At 35.0% G+C, this 20,756-nt stretch overlaps 1 protein-coding gene across 2 annotated transcripts in view; it reads left to right on the top strand.

The window, feature by feature from the left end:
* Nucleotides 1-20,756, top strand: part of HINT3 (histidine triad nucleotide-binding 3) — a 156,452-nt gene that overhangs the window by 32,177 nt on the left and 103,519 nt on the right. For both annotated transcript variants that reach the window (XR_016364176.1, XM_089827305.1), the window contains exon 3: nucleotides 10,782-10,839. Coding sequence is in view for 1 of the 2 variants with exons in the window: in XM_089827305.1 (XP_089683431.1) it covers nucleotides 10,782-10,839 (58 nt within the window). In the remaining variant the exon portion in view is untranslated. The remainder of the gene's footprint in view (nucleotides 1-10,781; nucleotides 10,840-20,756) is intronic.

Here is a 20,756-nt window from a genome sequence, read left to right as displayed (position 1 = left end):
AAGAGACCCATCCCTTCATGGGACATGTCTATTCGTTAATCAGATAATTAATATAATAACAAATTTTATCATATATATTTATCATTATTATATTAATTTCTCTCATATAACAATAAACTTATATCTCAAATATAATGAACACATATATATAAACTATATCTCATATATAATTATGTATAGGTTTATCCGACTGAAGCTATCAAACATCAATAAAATGTAATACTAATTCGTATTTTTAGAGAGCATATTAATTAAAAATGAAAATTATTTCCACAGCAATGTCGTGTGTTTATAATCGTACTCACATTTTCTCATCAGCTGGTCTAATGAAACAAATTTTTGATGGTATAAGTGGTTCGCTGAAATTTCTGACAGGTCTGGATATGTAAAGTTGTGCTTATAAAATGATCCTTGTTAGTGGTTTTCTATGTCTACTGAGAAGTTTACTGAACTGTTTGTTTCTCTATACCTATTCATCAGTTTTCATAATGCCCAATTTGGGCATTTATTATAAACATGTCAGGTTACTGAGAATGTTTTTCTGAAACAAAATACGTTTTAAAATATATAGAGAAATCTATGAAAAACTTGTCTGATTTTGTGCATCAAAAACTTGAAATCATATTTCATTATAGTATATTTCTTATAAACATGTCAGGTTATTGACAATGTTTTTCTGAAATAAAATACATTGTAAAATATATATAGAAATCTGTGAAAAACTTGTCGGATTTTGTGCATCAAAAACTTGATATCATATTTCGTTTTAGTATATCCAAACCCACCAGTGACAATGTTTATACGGTAGTTGCTCAGTCATTAAGGATGTCTTCCAAATGAAACAAAATATGTTGATGCGTTTAGAGATCTGAGAAATCAGTGTTCATGTTCATTTTGTGCATCAGAAACTTGAAACTACAGTTTATGAAAAACTATGAATTTATTCTGCCAAGTATATCTGAACCCACCAATGTTTAATGTTCAATATCACAAAGATTCCCAGTTATCAAGGGTGTCGTCTAGTTGAAACAAAATATACTACTTGATGTATTTAGACTCTAGAGATCTGAGAAATCAGTCTTCGTATTCATTTTGTGCATCGAATTCATGATATCAAATTTTACTAACAAATATAATTTAGTCTGTAAAATATATCTGAATCCACCATGGGCAATGCTTAGTACCACGATAGATCCTCCTCAAAGACTATTATTGTTGTTGTCATGGATATCAACATATCCTATGCTTAGCTGTGGATTTGATGCTTTGGTGATCCGATGTAGTGTGCTTCGGATTATGTGCTGTAAAGATCTATCTTTAGCCATATTCAAATTGGTCCCATTCATCTTGCAACATAATGTGGTTCATTTCTTTGGGTCTGGTCATATCTGGAAAGTGGTCATTGTGCTTGTTACCTAATTTTTACCTACTGGCTCAATCAGGTAGAACCTTCTGATTCAAGTCAAAAGATTTCAATCTTTCTATATCATGTGCTGTCCAATATTTGAACCATTATTTACAGAATTAACTATTGCATTTGATGAAGGAAAGAATACAATGGAAAAGAGCAAACTTTATATTCTTTTTTGAAAATATAATATGTTTTATATTTATCAAATATTGTTCATGCTCCACACAAGTCGTGACCTAGTTAAAATAATATAGAGCTTGAATTATAACATAGATACATATGTGAAAAGTTAAGAAAAAACATGAAAGATCATAGGGGCCAATTGTTGCCTGAATGATTGGCTGGGTTGTTGATTGCTTTGTCTGCTTGTGCTCCTGATGATCCCACTATCTCGCTTTCCCGCATTCCTATGCCAGATCTTGAAAGTAGAAAACAAAAGCGGAGTTAGATCCAATGGATCTAAGCAATAACTGGCCTACCTCACTATCATGCCCCACACATGCATCTACATTACCAAAACCCAAACTCTGTTTTGTTTCTAACTAACTTGTTTCATGTGCAGGAATATGTGTCTCTAAATAGCAAGTGGACGAAAATGCGGCTCCCACAAGAGTTTGATCCCAACTTGCTAATAAGAGACAAAGATCAAAAGTGCAATTGAGAAATAATCAGTTTATTCAACATCAACTAGCAAGTAAGCATCTTCATGTTACAAAAGGGCATGATATATGCTGTGAGGAATCAAAAAACAAAACATCAGAGCATTAAGCAATCACACATTAAGCAGCCATACATCTTCATAGTGAAGTATGGTGCCTTGGAATTAGTGCAATGACGACAATTAATGAAAATTAACAAAGATAGAAAGATCAACATGTAATCAAAAGTTGAAGTGAAAGTAATACACAGTGGGAGAAGGCATGAGCAAAGAACATGAAAGATATGAGCAGTGTTAGGATTGGAGCAGACATGCTGCAATGTAAACAATAATATTCATACCAATAATATGAAGTACAGGCTGCTATAAAGTGAAAGACATGCTAAATAATGCTATAGAATTAAGCAATCAATTTCCATAATTGTTTTTAATATATGCCACATGAGCTGATGGGCATAAATACAACTTCATGATCATTAAAACCAGTCAAATATAGGGCGTGCTAACATATGGAACAATTGGAAGGAGTATTAATGCAATGGCTTGGGCATGAACAAAGGTACTCATTAATGAACTCTATATTAGCAATAGTCAAACAAAATTCATTGTCATTACATTATCATTGTTTGCATTAGTTTTGATCATTAAGCACAAAGATATTGAGAACAATGCAAAGCATAATGAATACGTGTGCAATTGCAAAGATGAAAGTGCTATATACTTTTGTTAATGTTGTAGCTTCAGTCAAATTGAATTGATTAGAGTTAATCCCCAATGGTTATTGGTTAAACATTATTACATTTGATTAATCATCAATTAGACAACAATATATATATATATATTGTTATTAATAATGTCTAATGGAAATTAACTTACCATAACCAATATTGATTAACATAGAGACATGTCTCTTTTACCCCTATATATATGCATTTGGATCTGCACTTGGGAAGCAAAAAAAATGGTAAGTGTTATTACATTTGGAGAGATTCTTTCCCTCAACATGTTATTAGAGCCAGGTTGCTTCTATAAACAGCTTAATAGCTTGAAGGTAGATCCTCTCTTGATATAAGGTCATCTCTCATGCTATCTTGCAAAGTAAGATCGTGAAATGACTTCAAGGTTCCTTTATAATCATGGATTTCACTCAGTTTTATGATGTGATATGGTAGTTATCACAAAGGGACTTACACTATTCATTCAATGGATATAAACTCTTGCACTTCAGAGATTTGGCTTTACAATGTGCAATGAAAATGTAGTTCAACTTGTCCACTTCAACTCCAACTTAAACTTATAACTTCTCTTTTTACCTCTACTTCTACAATGAATGCAAGGAATCATCGATGAACGTGGACTCTACTAGATGTAATCTCCCCAACAACTCTGCCCATCTAGTGCAAGCTTCTAAGGAACACTCTAATTGTTTTCAAATCAATATCTCCTCTCCAATCCTATCAATTGGATGGTAACTAAAGGTTGAATATCAATTAAAATTAAGTGCATTTAATCATCAACTTACCATGGAAGGCACCCTTACCATAAACAAGAGGCTTGCGGTTTGGATTTGTTCGAATCACAAAAATAAACATTTACAACAACTTCCATTCAACTAAACTAATTGAACATGAAAATAAATCTGCTCCATGTGAATGATTGAGGAAACCATGAAACACTTCAAAAGCAATAATAAGTAATTCACCATGAAGAACCAATAATGAACCGTCCATTACTTTGAAAGCATCATAACACCAATTCAGTCAAGTCTCTCCCTTAGCTATCCTACTCTACTCTAGCTCTCTAATCTCACCTTCTAAACTCTAAGTTTATCTAACGAATTCCAAATGAGAAGGCCTTGGCCTTTTATGGTAGTTCCATTACAACGAAGGGCCAAGATCGATTGGAGATCAAGGGGTGAGATTTCTTCCAACAAACACTAATTAGGGTTGTCAAATGCCAAATTTGCAACCAATTACATGAAGGCACCAATTCATGGGCCAATAAGAAAATTGTAATGATTTTGATAGCTATGGCATGATTAGCTTGACTGTGCTTGAAACTGAAATTTTACTATTGGAGGAGGCAACCAATTGCCACCTCATCATCCTTTGGAGTTTCCTCATGGAATTGACTTGAATCACTTGCATTTTTGTGAACCTGGGAACTTGATCTTCCTTGATTCTCGTTGAATGTCTCCATATAGCTAGATCTTAAGTTACCGATGCTGGTTCTAATGTTGATGCAGGTGCAGGGTGCTGATGCGCAAATGCACAATTTTTTTTTTTTGGATTTTTGGATGTGTTTGGGTGCGTCCATATATATATACATACATAGTATAATTTATGTATGCAAAGAAATGCAAGAAATATATGAAAATAAACCATTCCATAGCATGATGCTTCACTAGTGATATTTTAACTTCTTACTTCATTAACACAAAGTGACAAAAATACAAATTGAAATAACTAATTAGTAAATTAAAAATTACTCAAGTTCAAGATTCCAATGCAATTTGAATTACGAAATCAAAACTTAGTTCATGATTCAATGTTAATCAATCAAGAGTCTAGACTCAAGATTCACTAATCAAGTTCAGTCATTCAAAATCATAAGGATTCTCAAAAAAATCCACATTCTTATCATCATCAATTAAATATATGTTTAAATTGGTGTCTAAGGGGCCTTTTGGCTACAAGTTCTTTTTAGATGGGCTTGGATGCTTCCCCAATGCTCCTTGGAAGCACATCGTGGGCCTGTGGGTTCTTGTTGGCTTTGCTCCAGGGCATTCACCAAGAACCCATAGTCCCAAGATGTGTTTCCTGGGAGAATCCGTGTAGCATCCTAACGCACCCAAGCATCCAGACACATCAAAACCAACATCCAACCATTTCAACGGAGAATCGGTATCTAAGGCTAGATCTTCTTTGCTTTCCTAAATTTCCTCTTGATTCAATCTGAATTTGGGGGTTGATACTTGAACATGAATCTATCCTTCTCACTTGAGTCCTTGGGCTTGAGCCATCTTCTTGTAGTATCCACTTGAAGCTTTGAGGCCTTGGTCATCACCTTGCCCTCTAGCTTCTCCTTGAATTCACCTTGCCAAATTCTGTTGGCATGACGATGGAGGGTATGTGCACCAACAATACTTCAATTTTCCAAAATAATTCAAGAATGAATTTTAATTCATCCCTTTTGCTTCTTGAATTCACCTTGTAGAACAAAGGAGAAAAGCATTAAGCTTGAGAAAAAAAATCTAAAAACAAAATCACATCAATAATGAACAAAATTCATCCCACTTTAAAACCAACCATTTTGCAAAGTCGAGGCAATTTTTAATCTCATCCCAACCAAAACCATTTATTATTATTATTTATTTCTAATTTTGTCAGTTTCTCTCTCCTTTATTTTCATTTATTTTTTATTTTTGAGGAGGTAGGGTGGTTTTGGCGATTAACAAAGGATGAGACTTGGTTGGGGGAGAATCTTGAGAGATGTGAAATTTCCCTAGGAGGGAAGTTCTTGAGAGGTGAAATTTCCCTAGGAGGGAAATTCTTGAGAGACGTGAAATTTCCTCAGGTGGGAATTCCTAAGAGACGTGAAATATCCCTAGAACCTGGTTCTCTCACAAACTTCGTCCCATTTCTCAAACATGCAAAACCCTTCTCTAGGAGAGAGTTGGCTAGGGGAGAATCCTGAGAGATGTGAAATTTCCCTAGGAAGAAAATTCTTGAGAGGTGAAATTTCTCCAGGAGGGAAATTTTTGAGAGACGTAAAATTTCTTGAGGGAAATTTGTGAGAGATGTGAAATTTCCCAGGAGGGAAATTCCTGAGAGATGAGAAATTGATGTGAAATTTCCCCAAAACTTGGCTCTCTCACAAACTTCATCTCATTTCTCAAACACGCAAACCCTTCTCTCTTGGACTAAAATTCCACTCTCCACTTGGACTTAGGCTATGAAAATTCTTGTAAGTGACATCAAAGTACTCACACAAATCTAAGACCAAAATTTACTTTTCAATGAGCCAGAACTGCGCGAACTCACCTCGGACTTGGAGACTTGAAAAAAGAAATGTTGCTAACCAAAACCATCTAAGACACCGACCCCTACTTGCTAAAGCAAAAGAGAGGGGGTCCCCATTTGCAATGGGGCAATGGTGTGAAAACCACACAACAGGACCGTCGTTTTGCCCCTCTGTCGACTTGCCATTGTTCTGGTCTCTTGTGTTGTTATCAACTACGTTGGTAATGACCACCTTCAATTATGGCATGGTCTCTAAAAGGCCCGACATGTGTACAAGTATGGTGGGTTGCAACATCAATTGTAGAATGTTCCTTTTGGATTCCCACCATAGGGGATTGCTAGCAGTGTCATGATGTTCTTTGATTCTCCTCTATTGTCTTTTGAATATTATCCTTTTCTTCCTTCAACCTTTTCTTCTCCCTATGGGGATTAGTGTATGTCACCTCTTGGCCTACAATTTGTTGATTACCAACATCTCCTCCCTTGTGCTTTTTATGTCTAGCATGTTTATCTCTTTTTGCTTGGGGCAATCAGTGTCCTCATGGTTGTATGGACCACATCTTTTGCACAAAAAACTTCCACCTCCTCGATCACTCTAACAACCTCGTGCAAAGTGACCCCACTCATTGAATCTGTGGCACTGGATCATGGGTCACCCCTTCGCATCATACTAGATCCAACTTCTAGGTGTATTATGATTTGCTGCTATTGTTCCCTCGCTGGTTGTGATATGCATGCGACAAAGAATTAGATTTTGTAGTTGCCTTGGATGGTGTGGTTGGTGCTCGTTGCATCTCTGGCATTGGATCATGGGTCACCCCTTCACATCATACTAGATCCAGCTTCTATGTATTGTTATTTGTTTCTATCGTTCCTCTACTAGTTGTTGTTATATCCACTTGACAAAGCATTAGAGTTTGTAGCTCGTTAAGGTGGTTTAGTTGGTGGAGTTGCCTACTTCCCCTGAGTGAAGAACACTCTAGTGCTCTTGTCCTTTAGGTTATACGGGCACTCTTTGATGGAGTGTCCCAGTACTTGGCATATGTTGCAGGACTCCTTTGGGCAATTCACCTTTGTGTGGCCCTTGACCCTATAGTTGGTACACTTGGATTTCTTACCATCCATAGTACCTTTGTTCTTGGCTCTCAACTCCATCTGTATCATGCCCCTTCTAAGAGCATATATGGTCTTAGATTCTCCATCAGTGCTTTCGTCTGTGACTTTGTACTATCCATTTCCTTGAAATGTGTTGTTCTCACTCTCAATATCCATTGCCCAATTATAGGCGTCAGCGTAGGAGGGGGGCACTACTTTAAATTTCTTTTGTAGAGGAGTCAATCCTTTGATAAACCACCTCTTTTTGTCTCATGTTGTTGATTTCTTCTATTATCTTGTCATCATCTCGTAGCAACTTAAATTCTTCTTCTGATAATGACCAGATGATCTCTAGACTACTAGAAATGTTAAATAGAAAACACCATCTAATTCCGATCACTGAATTTGGAGTTTAGCAAAAAGCACACCAGATCATTGTGCTCATAAAACCTGAATTATTGAGCTTCGAGAATTGTCTGTAATTTATATTCATCTTTGCAGGCTGCGATTTCTTTAATAATTCTGCGATTGATACCAGAGGTTACCGTTAGGGTTCAGATCAAATGAGCCTTGTGTACTTGCAGATCGCTCCCAAAAATCATTGACTACTTTTAGAACAGCTATATCCCTTGGCTTCTTGCTAGTGTTTCTCAACTTGCTGTGCTGATAAAATAATCTTTAATTAATATTTTGTGCTCAGGCTGCGTTAAGAACAACAGCTGCTACACGTTTTTAATTCCATACCAGGCATATAAATTATAGAGAGCAAAGATAACAAAAAGCCATAAGTTTGGCATGAATTCTTTTCTCCCACTGAAGTCCTCGTAAATTATCCTCTTTCTCAGAAAATCTGTGACCACCTCACAAAATCCTTGATTTTAGTCAACTTGACTTAGGCATTAAGATTACCATTAATTATTCTGAAATATCCTTTCTTGAATATATCGCCTAGCAAAATCATTTGCAACTTAAAGTGGTCCTGTCAATGACTGAAATGTAGGGACTTAAGTCATAATGAATGATTAAATGTTTTGTAACTCAACTTTAGCATTTTGGGCTAATGTTTTAATTATCACTTGTTAATTACTTGGCTGCAAATCAGGGGCACTACACTCTTGCCTCATATGTTGTGCTCTGCCTTTCCTACTGGTAGGTCTCCACCTATCGCTACTCAGGCTTTGGCTGAGTGGTTGGCTTTGATATTCCTCGACAATTCTTCTTTTTCTCTCCTAGCACATCTCCTATTCTTTTTCGGCAGAAGGGGTATTAATTACTGGAGTTGCCAGAGGTGCGGTGTCTGTTTGTGTGCATTGTGAGTTCGACAAATACCGTTTTGGCGAAGACCTCTCTCTCCTGACCCTTCCACTGCATGTACTGATCGGTCGAGACGTCCCACGTGTGAACCAAGTCTTCTGTGAACTGATCTTGTGTCTCTTCCCTGTTATTCTCAACATTGTCGATGTTAGTCACTAGTACTTGTTGATCGAAGGTGCGGCCCATTTTTCTGCTATCTCGCTTATTTGCCTTTTTGTAAGCCTCTAGGTTTGATTAGACAGTGACGCAAAAATGGTTACCTTCTATGGGGTTTCTAGTTTATGCATAGAGTAAATGGAGATTTAACCAAACATGTATAAACAATAATTCAGCATTAACACATGCACACAATATTGGCAGAATGATATAACTCCTATTCCATGTGAAGTCTCTACAATCAACAACAAAACATGACTTGTTCCGAGCTAGATGGAAATCGTGGCCAACGGTTGGTTAATATTGCCAACTGTCAACAACTGACATTCTTTCGGAACAGAAGTTTTATTACCATGCCGAGTACTACTTAATAACCAAAAATATTATTTAATTACTTACGGCAGATTTGCTGTCTACAATCAGCTCACTCCTGGATTCCTTTCGAATATTGTTTTCTTCCTGCTTATAGTTGCTTGGGATTTCATTCTATTCTTTGATGTATTTTGGTAATTGATGTTTGCTTTCCTTTGCTTCAGAATCACATGTCTGAAATTTTAATTAATGTTCTAATTAATCCTTGGTGTAATCTGCCACGGTAACCTCTTCTCCTTTGCTGACTTGCCAGGCTATCATTATCCATCTCTTCCTAATTGTAGTGAACTGAAATGTTTGAGTATTTGATGTTGATCATATCCTTCTAGCAGAGCATCCTTGACAATTACATCCTTATCATATTCATGTTGATTTTCATGGACAAATTTCTTTCTTCCCTGACTTTATTAGAGTCTTCCTTTTTCCTTGTGGGCTTTGCAGTGAAGTTCTTCTCTGGCTTCTGAAAAGTTATTTCACTCTGCTGTTTTTTTGAGTTAGGACTTGAATCAACCTTTTGTGTTAGGGCCAAATTACTTTCTCAACAAGATGACTGTATTTACAGCATAACCTTAAACAAAATAAAAATGTTCACAATCGATTTCCTGTAGCCATTCCAAATTTTTACAATGGAGTTCGATGTCTTTCTGGAGAAGTCTATAGATATGCCATCTTTAATATAATGGCATGGTTAGCAAAGCCACAAGCAGCAGTCACATTAAAAGCATAGAAGAGTCGTCAAATAAGGTTTCCAATCCTTTCAAATATATATTTGCTCCAGAAACTTATCATCCTAATTTTATATGCCCAAGGAGATGATTGAATCCCATATTCTTCTTGGGTTTTCCAATTCTTCTTGGTTTACTTCTACAGAGCATCATTTTTGTTTTTTAAAGTACCAACAGATCTTACAAAGTAGCTAAAATTTGATGCCATGAATTTGTCAGAAGACAAAAGGATTGAAGGGTTTGATGGAGGAAAAACAGCTCGAGGGTATTGTCTGCTTAGGCCTCTTGCCAGTTGATGCTTGTGCGATTTGACATGTTGAACCACAACTAAAGATGATTGACATATTCTACAGATCAAGATACGATACATTCTTGAATTTAACCTAGATGCCTTAGCAGTGCATTCCCACATGATAGACAGCTCACTAACAGAAAGTTTTCATTTATTATTTTGTCTTAATATTCTACATTTTTCTATTTCTCTGTTTCCAATTTTAGACAACAAATTATAATATTTAATTTTGCCAAGTGCAGAAGTCATTAGGTAACAAATAATAAAAATGGCTGTTTATAAAAGGGTATGTCCTTTGTAAAATTTCTAACCTGGATATTTAGTAGTTTTTGTTTTATCGAGTTGTGGCCAACCTTAGTTGTTTCTATGACTTGCTTTTTTTGTTAGTTTTTTGCCTAGATCAAGCAAACTCAACAAGCCACCTTGTGTAATGTTCATGTTGGGCATTTTAGTAATTGTACACAATCCAGTGGAGTGTTTACATGATTACAGTCCATACAATAACTAACAGAAATTAGTTTTATATTAATACGACTTTGGGTGTCATGAATCTTTCAATTGCAGAGCCATCATATACTTATTGACACTTCATTTTGTCTATTTCATATATATGAATGATACTTTCAACCATATGAGCTTAAAATTTGTTCTGCATATTTTACTCATTTCTATCTTCTAAACACACCAACAAGCTGTTCTTCTTTATTATTCTCTTCTAACCATCTCGTTTGTACAGGCACTCACTCATCATTCCAAAAATTCATTTTTCATCTTTAGAGGTTACTCCTGCAGCTGTAAGTTTCTTTTTCTTTTGTTCATTTTCTTTCTGAATTTATTACACATTCATTTCCATGTTTATAGGCAAAAGTAATTGATAGGACCTCATTAGGTATCTTGCATCATGTTTATAGCTTTAAAGTAATCAATTGAACCTTATCAGGTATCTTTGCAAGAAGAGCGTATCTATGGGACACTCTATATGAATGAATGTGTAGAACTAGATAATGTCAAGTATATTGTGGAGTGTGGAAAATATTACATTAACTCCTAGAAATGACCTTAAAACCATAAACATAATTAGTAGCCTGTTGTAAAAAAAATGTTATAGGGAAGGGTATATGACGGTGCATATGGACTTTTGTGTGTGTGTGTGTGTGCGTCTTCAGGCTGGGGATGGGATAGATAGGGAGGAGTGAAGCAAAAACTAAAATATGTTTTAGTTATTAGAAAATATTTGTTATTTTGTACAGCATTTAAGCATTTGTTAGCCTGGCATGCCCTCACTCATCTAAAACATTACAATTTTACAAACCCATTGAGGATTTATCTAATATTTATATCAAGAAACATTTGGCGTCGATTTCATATAAAAAATACAGGTAGTGACGATGCAAATATTAATATGGCAGTGAAGGGTCATTGGATACAGATCTTTAACCTTGTTCGAGGCATTTTTTTTCCTTTCTATGAATTATAGGCCAATCATATGGACTACAATCTATTGGACCCTCCATGTATTCACGAAATCCATCCTTGAAATGTTTAGAGAGTGGAGGTCCACGACCTTTGAAGTGGAGGAAGTTAGAGCAATCTCACATTATCTGCTTGGCACTAATGGCCTCCCTTTGAATAGAAGTGCAAGTTTTTTTAATTTGTTTGATTGGTGGAAATGACCTTCTCTGTCTTTGAAACAGTAATAAACTGGAGGCTCAAATCAGCTAGAGAAGAAGGGACATCAAAGCTATCTAAAAGATGGTCTAGAGTAATAAATTAAAGGGTCAAATCTGCCCTCTTTCCATACATGGTTGGTTTTGTAAACTTGATCCTTTTAGCCTTCGAAGAGATCTTAGGATAGTGTTTTGCCAAATGACTAGGGGCAAAAAAGAGTCTACACTGTGTTGGTTCCCAAAACCACAGATTGGAAATCCAGGAGCTTTGCCAATTCTTCAATAGGATTGCCCAATCCGTTTTGGCCAACGAATGGGCTTCGCTACACCTAGGAGGGTAAACCTTCACTCCAAACCTGATCACCTAGTTGAAAAATTTTCTATAGTGAATTTAGATTTTGCGAGTTATTCGGTTGGCAAAATCTTCAAACTTGATGCAAATAGAACTATTTGAGTGCTTGAAATGATTGAATGTTTTGTATAAGGTTTATCAATAATTGAGTTGATGTTTGCAAGAAGGAATACAGAGATTACTGACTTTGACTATAAAACCAATGATTGAATTTCAATGATTCAGAAGACCAGTGCCTTTGCTTATTTGGACAATAGAGTCAACCACAATGAAGACTATTACATACAACTGTATGAGACAATATTTGTTTAAAATATCATCAATTACTTCTGAGCTCTGCAAAAGTCAAATCTTATATGCAATTCAATGTTAGTCTAAAAGGGTCTTATCTAATTCTGCGGAAGTCCAATTAGACAGAGAGAAGGAAACACCTATTTATTTCACAATATCTCTGATTGTCGAACAAAGAATGCAGGAAAGTCCAATGCAAGAAACCTTATCAGGATAATTCAATAATCTTCTTACTGATCATAAAGGACGAATCTAAACTATGATTTCAATCGCTTTGACTCGAATAAACACAAATAGAGATTTTTCATTTATCATTAAAAAAATATGGATCCATAATACAAGTCATTCTTTATACTTCTTATTCCTCCTTGCAAGTTTTTTATTGCTTCTTGAAATATGTCTTATTTTATTCTTCTCCGATAATGTCTTGTTGACTTTTTCCTCGTTTAATGAAAATATTCTCCATTTATACTCTATTGAAAGGGGGATGTGACTTTTCAAAAAGAAAAGTCATATCCTTTGGTTTAATAATTATTTATTTTTAACCATTCAAATATGCTACATGGGCATTTTATTGAATGTGCTCTTCTTTTTTAGACTTTCATTAACTAAACGCATAATAGGAATTCCTTCTAAAAATTCCATTTTTTCTGTCGACAAATTGTCATTCTGATGCCCATCGCTATCTATCCAGGTACTAGTCCATGTAGCTACTGGCCCTCTGGCATTTTAGCATATGGATGACATGCTATTTCAATTCTGTAGGAGATAAATGTCATTCCTTCGTTGAGTGTCTTCCAAATGGAGTGATACGTATTTCTGTCATTTGTTCTATAGAGTATGTTGGAGAGGTTTGGAGAGTTTTTTAGTCTCGCATCCTTCTTTCCTCATTTGTGTTTATTTTGTTGTGCATTTCTCCATAACTCATGCTATCGGGTTTGAACTTAGCAAGGAATCGACAATATAGAAGAAAATACACAAAAGGCACTTGTGCGTCCATCAATTTGAATTCAAGCATTTCTTGGAGCCATCGTGAACTTGTCTGGAAGGATTTGAACATTGAATAGCTGAAGATGAACCATTCAGGGATGATTATGAGATTTCTCATTGCCCCTGATTGTTGTCTTTTCTTCATCTAAACTGATAATTTTCCAATAAGACAAACTCATATTTTATTTGCCGTAAACTCCTCTACTTGACTCAGCAAAGGCTATGATTTTGTTCGATCTCATAGTTTGCACTTCCATCATTTATTTACTGACTCATAAGAAATTTGTCGTCTCTTTGTTGGAACTTGCCCATCCTCTGTTTCTTTGGAAGATATTAGAATTATCTTATGAATCTTTGGTGTCTTTTAGAAGATAATTCCAACGTCCTAGATAAGTTTGCAGGCACCTTTGAGTTAATTCTTGCCGTGAATGCACATCTTGATAATGGAACTTTTGCTATGATCTTGTTCGACCTCATAGTCTGCACTTCTATTGTTTATTTACTGACTCATCCTAAGAAATTTGTCATCTCTTTGTTGGAACTTGCCCATCCTCTGTTTCTTTGGAAGATATTAGAATATCTTATGAATCCTCGGGTATCTTTTGGAAGATAATTCCAGCGTCCTAGATAAGTCTGCAAGCACCTTTGAGTTAATTCTTGCCGTGAATGCACATCTTGATAATGAAACTTTTGCCTCTCCACTTCATTGCCAATGTTCCACGTTCTATTTGAACGTGGACTAAGATTGTTTCATGTCTTTGTTTGGGCCTGTCCATGTTTAAAGTTTGGCTTTGTTGGTTCCCAAAACTGCAAACTGGAATCCTACGAGTCTTGCCAACTCGATGCTGGGATATCCAATCAATTATGGATATCTTATGAATCCTCGAGTATCTTTTGGAAGATAATTCCAACGTCCTAGATAAGTCTGCAAGCACCTTTGAGTTAATTCTTGCTGTGAATGCACATCTTGATAATGAAATTTCTGCCTCTCCACTTCATTGCCAATGTTCCACGTTCTATTTGAACGTGGACTAAGATTGTTTCATGTCTCTGATCGGGCCTTTCCATGTTTAAAGTTTGGTTTTGTTGGTTCCCAAAACTACAAATTGGAATCATACGAGTCTTGCCAACTCGATGCTGGGATATCCAATCAATTATGGCCAACTTGACGGGATTGATCAATGCGATCCAAATCCCCTGCTCTTCTAGCTCTGCAAAGCCAAGGCGGGTGTACCTGATCCTGGACAACAACCTTAAATCCAAGATGCTTAAAGCAGATTGGTTAGAACACGAATACAACGAAAGTTTTCCAAATGGCAAGAATTATAGAAAACATCAAATTTGCAAATTACGAATTGAGAATAACGAATGAATATATGAATATTTTTGAAATTAGGATAAGTATGGATTAATGCAACAAATAAATATATTAATTCTTTAAATGAAATATATGAAATAATTGCCAGCGTATGGATGGTGAATTATGAAAAATATAAAGACCAGTGCCAAAGGGCGATAGAGTCAGTATTATAAGTTTAAAACATACAACTTTATAAAATTCTACGCACATCAATTATAAATGATTTAGTAATCAAGATGCGACAGATCAAATATATGGACGCAATTTTAAAATAGTCTAGAATGTATTTTAACTCTTGTGGTTTGGAGACAAACCAAACATAGATTCGGAAACAATTAAATATTTCACAATATCTATGATGTTTGATTTTAAAATGCTATAATTGATCTTGTCCACTTATCTATCATATAAACTATTTATAAAATTAAAATAATAATTATAAAGGATGAAACTATATAATATTTTAACTCTAAAGCTTCATGCAAATAAAATAAAATAAATATTTCTTACTGATCATGCTGGAAATAAAATTGCACTAGAGACACGCTTTACGGATGATCCATTCATTGTAGTTTGACTCCAGAATCGCGTAAAATTTATTCAATAATCCACAATTCACAAGCTTTGCTCAATCATTCAATCTTTTCCATTAGAAGAACATAATATATGAAGTGCACATATATGACTTGGGTATGTAAAAATTTGTAATGGCAAAATATGTATTGTGTATATATTTGGCTTTGATTTTGCATCTCATATTTATAGAGAAGAAGAGGCATCTGTTGCCATTTCAAGCACCATACCGTTTCATGACAAATAACTAACACAAAACTATTTATATAATTTTTTGATTTAACAACTTTATGTATTTTTTTTCCTTAAGCGGTGACCAAACTTGACTTGAATGGTTTGCTTGACATTAGAATAAACAAGAATTTCCATGCGCCATATCCACACAAGCTTTTCTTTTCCTTTGGATAATCTTATCAACTATGTTCTTAATCGCTTCAAAGACACATCTATTTGGATGTTGCATGTGTGCTTGAATCTAGACACGATTCCTCAGTTTCTTCATCCTGCAACAACACATAACAATTGTTAGACACCAGTGATTGCTAAGAAATTGTATGTATCTCATGCTCAGGAGGCCTTGTGAAGTATGAACGCTGAAGTCTCCATGATCGAGCATATTGTATCGGGATCTTCCAGATTTCAATCACACTTCACTTATCGGGCTTCAACAGATATTCTTGAGATTTGATGGGCAGATATCCCAGACTTACAATGATTCCTGGGTTCATTTTGCCTTACATTTTTCTTGAACACTCTCTTCACCAGAAACAGAAGAATGAAGTGGTTAATAACTTCTCATTCTATCCCATATTCCATTTACCTCGTACTTCAATCGGATACTTCTTTTGTCAGATTAGGCCAATATATTATCACTGTAGATGCTCGTTTGGATTATGCCCTTGTTAACATGAATGAAGCAGAAGAGTTTATATGTCTTTATCACAAATGTCAACAAATGCTTCTCTGAATATCTATGTCCATATTCTTTCTTGATTTTGCTGGTTACTGCTCTGTATATTCTGAATGTTCAGACATATAGTATTAACCGAAGTCAAGTGTAAGTGAGGTGTATTTCCCTTCAGGACTAAAGTCTGTTGTTAAACAGGTCCATTATGACCTTATAATAATACACAAAATCTATACATCCACATCTGCACTCATCACTTCTAAACCAGCAAAGAGGCCTGTAGCTGTTGATAATGAAGTTGATAATGCAAGTACTTCATACAAGCCGTGAACAGTGGAGAATAGAATTTAGGATCATCAATGAAATTCATCCAGAGACAATGAATAAATGAAGTCATATTCGCTTATGAGAATAATTTGGTTTGAATATGTTTTTCTGGGAATTCCCTCCTTATTTCCTGTAAGTTATCTGCTTGCTTAAATGTGCTTCAAACTATGTATTTAAATTTCTGCACTTAATCTATCTTGAACTATAATGCAATAACCGCAATGATAATTTCCATTTTGGATCTCCACCACTATTTTGCAAATGGAAACCTTAAATTTTGAAATTTTTTAGGGTTCCATCAGGTTCCTTCAATGTATTAAAGCTGTATGTGGTTCATTGCCGACTGATGGTTGGTTTCATCAAGCAACTTCTAAAGTGATACTGCTGCTGCCGGCCATCAAATTCTTAATCACACTCTTCCAAAATGCTATTTGTTTCTGTTAAGTATATTTACTGCTGCTTTTATAATTGTTTGTCTAGCCAATACTTGTCGATGCTGTTTGCTTCATTGGGATGTAATGCTACACTGGAAAATTTAACCTTTAATATTATTACCCTTTTTATTAAGTTTATCAAGTTCTGTCCTCTTTATGACAACCCTTTCTAGTTTAGTGATACATATATTGTCAACTGCATTAATTATCTGCACAAAGTCTGTGAGATATATCTGCCTGTGCTGATGCCTTCTCTCAATAGGCTTATATTTCAAGAGGTAGATATATTGGAGTTAAATTGTTGTATGCTGGCCAACATGTTTGTTTGCTTCAACCTCTTCAACATAATCTTTGATTTTCTCTCTAACATTCTTTCATATAGGATAGAACAGTGATATGAAAATGTCTTGAGCAAAGGATATATTGCTGCTTCGTATTTAAATATTTACTCATGTATATTTCAATTGTCTTCTTTCGATTAATACTATCTTTGTCGATATAAGAGTGAAGCCTTTTCACATCAATGACAACCTCCAACTTATATTGTTCTGAAAATCTTTGACATCCATGACAATACTTCCTTCAATCTCCAACATTATCTTCAAATGGAGGCCCTAATTTTCGTAAAAAATTAAGGCTCCACCACACAGGAAGGTGATTACTTCAAACCTAGCTGTTGCTTCCATGAATAATTACCCACTGCAATCCTAATTTTGTTAGTGAATCCTTTGGAAAGACCTCAAGAATTAATGTGTAGGTGTGTTAACATTTTAATCTGTTTGTTGCCAAATGATTCACAATAGAACATGCATGATTGTTTCTGTAGGTTGTCCAAATTTGATTCTGATTTCTCTGAATTACTCTGTACAGATCTGACAATGATGTGCTAGGATATCACAGACACAAAGTCCTTCCACTGAAACACACCTTACTGACTAGGGGGAGTCCATATGTCTATCTGAAACTAGGAATACACAAGGGTTTAAATCCTCAAGCCAAAAGATTGCATCAACAGTAGAGAAGAGTCTGATCACATAATTAGATCCATGGGAAATTTTTTGATAGTTGCCAGCCTTGTAGTTCATCCAGTTGTGAGCGTAATTGGAGCTTGTTAGAGGCCATCCACACAAAGTAGAGGAACAAGTTGTTGAAGATTGTAGCTGCGATAGAGATCTTTATCTCTGGAAATATGAACGTTATTACCATTATTGTCACCTTCAGCTGAAAAGGACACAAAGTTTAATTTGTAATATTATAAATGTAAATAACATGTGTCTTTCACATGCATTGAGGCATGAATATTCGAAGAGTCATATTTAATTATAGGAGTTATGAGAAACTCAAGAGATCTTCGATTAGAATATGAAGAGTCTCTTCTATTTTTATATATTCGCATCATGCGATAAGCATTGTACACTTGAACTTTTATTATCAATAAAGATATATTTTGTTGTGTGGCTGGGTTTTTACCTTCATTCTCGAAGGGTTTTCCCAGGATATTTCTGGTGTTCTTTATTTCAGTTTTTGTCTCTTTCTTAAGTCTGGTTATTTTCTTGGATTTTTGGGCTCTAGTTTCAACATGGTATCAGAGCCTCTCATGGTAATGTTTTGTGACATACTTCTTTGGATATTGCAAGCTTATATTGTTGGGTGTTTTATGTCTTTTATGCCAAATCTTTTATTCATATTGGGCATGGCATTTTTGAGCAGTAGGGTGGCTGTAGCGTCATCTTGGAAATTATTTTCTCTTTACATGCAAATTTATCCTGTGTTCTTGATCGGAACATTTGGATTTTATGTTTTGTTTAGATTATTATAATGTATACTCTCTCTAAAAGATTATGTTAGAGATTAAAGAGTCTCTTTTAATCAAAAGAAGAAGCAGGTTTATTATAATTATTCCCGTATGGTCTTTCTTTGCAATTGTGAAAGACACATCGGTAATGAACTTCTTCTTGTTCTACATTGAAGATTTTTGAGCAGTCAAGCTTGTTACAAATTATTATTTTTTGAATGGAAGTTGCCTGGCTTCTACAACTACCATCCTCATCTTTATTCTTGCCATAGAAAAACTTCTACTCAAGCAATTGTCATGCATTAAATATTCCTTTTCATGGGTGCCCAGGTTTTAAGAACTTGCTGTGGAGTTCCATTGCCTTCCAAAATTTGATTGTTTGTTTTCTGTCACCTTTCAATAATTGATCGCTTGATTTTTTTCTTCTATGATTTAGATTATAAGCTCTTTGATGAAGAGTTGTGGTATTCCACGACTCGAAATTGCACCGGTTGAATTGGGTTGATTTTATCGAATTCTTCAGATTCCAAGTGGGTCTGTGAAAATTGATTTATTTTGGCGAATCTCCAAGCAATTATCGAGAATCAATGGAAAGGGGTGACATTTGCTCGCTGTTGTTTTGACATGGCTCCAAACAAGCAAGATGCATCAAGCAGTTCCACGGTACTAGGGCTCTATTCTTAGAGCACCCATTTTGTTAGGCGATGTTGTCAAATTCAACAAAGTACTTGCATCGGCATGATAATGGAACTAATGAAGGGGAATACTTATGTATAGAGAAAGATGGCACAAATCTAAGGAAATACGTATTGTGCGGGGTTGAGAAGAACAACGTTGATTGAAAGCTGGTTTCAAGATGGTCATATTTAGAAGACAAGATTGTCGTTTGTTATTTTTATTTTTTTTCATATGTATGGTCGAATATATATTACGTGGCAAAAATTAAAATAATAAATCAATTGCTATTTTAACGGGAAGCGGAGGAGTTGTAATTGTTGTGCAGATGTTATATATTCTCAGCGATGGTTATCATGGCTCAGTAAGCGGAGGGGTTTTTGGGAACTCTCCACACGAGTTCATAAAAAGAGCTTCGTCAGGGATGCACAACTTTTGTGCATCTAGAGATAAGTATCATTCTGATATGTCTATTGTGAATATGATTCATGAGATGAAATTATTTATATTTAATTTGGTTTTGACCCTATGTGCAGGTTATGTGTTTTATAGGAGTGATTGTTAGAAGGGAATCAAGTTGTGACTGAGGGAGTTGATTTGTCCTATTGGGCTGTGTGAATTTGTCACCTCTAGCAAAACATTAATGCTCTAAAATTCAAACGCTAACATTGTCATGTGTTTGACACTGCTCTGATTTGAATTTTTGCATTTGTTCTGGCCATTCGGGGGTTATGATATTTTGAGGTTTTGTGCAGCAAGTGGAATTTGACAGTGTTGTGGTAATATATATATATATATATATATATATATATATATATATATATATATATATATATATATATATATATATATATATATATATTTTAATTGCAAGGATTAGAGGGGGATTGTAGTATAGAGTACTTAGGCAATCCTCTATTTTATTTATTTGACAGGCAAGTAATTTGATGTGAGCTTTTGGAGGATGAAAGGATTCATTCTTTCTTTGGCTTTGTTCTGTTCATTTCTCTGTGGAGTATAAAGCACTTAGTTTATTGTGTCGTAAGATATTATTTTTGTGTCCAGATTAATACATTTTGGTTTGTATAATCTATCATATTGCATGAGATTCATTATGTAATGTTGAATATTCAATATTGCTTTGTACGTTTTGGAGATGTTTTCTTATCATAATAGTAAAGGAAAGGAAAATCATCTACAAGATTACCATAGTAGAGTGACAGAATTGCATGAGGTTGCAGAGATAAGTATTGCATGGAATTGAAGAAATAAGTGTTCTTATAATTATGCAATTAGCTGTAGAGGCATTATTCTGAATCTTATTGTGTATGCATGAATTA

This window comes from Cupressus sempervirens, chromosome 4 (genome assembly GCF_028749045.1).
Source record: "Cupressus sempervirens isolate cs-2001-9-10 chromosome 4, ASM2874904v1, whole genome shotgun sequence".
NCBI classification, from domain to species: Eukaryota; Viridiplantae; Streptophyta; class Pinopsida; order Cupressales; family Cupressaceae; genus Cupressus; species Cupressus sempervirens.
Note: the sequence above shows the minus strand (reverse complement) of the source record. Positions and strands in the feature narration are given on the sequence as shown.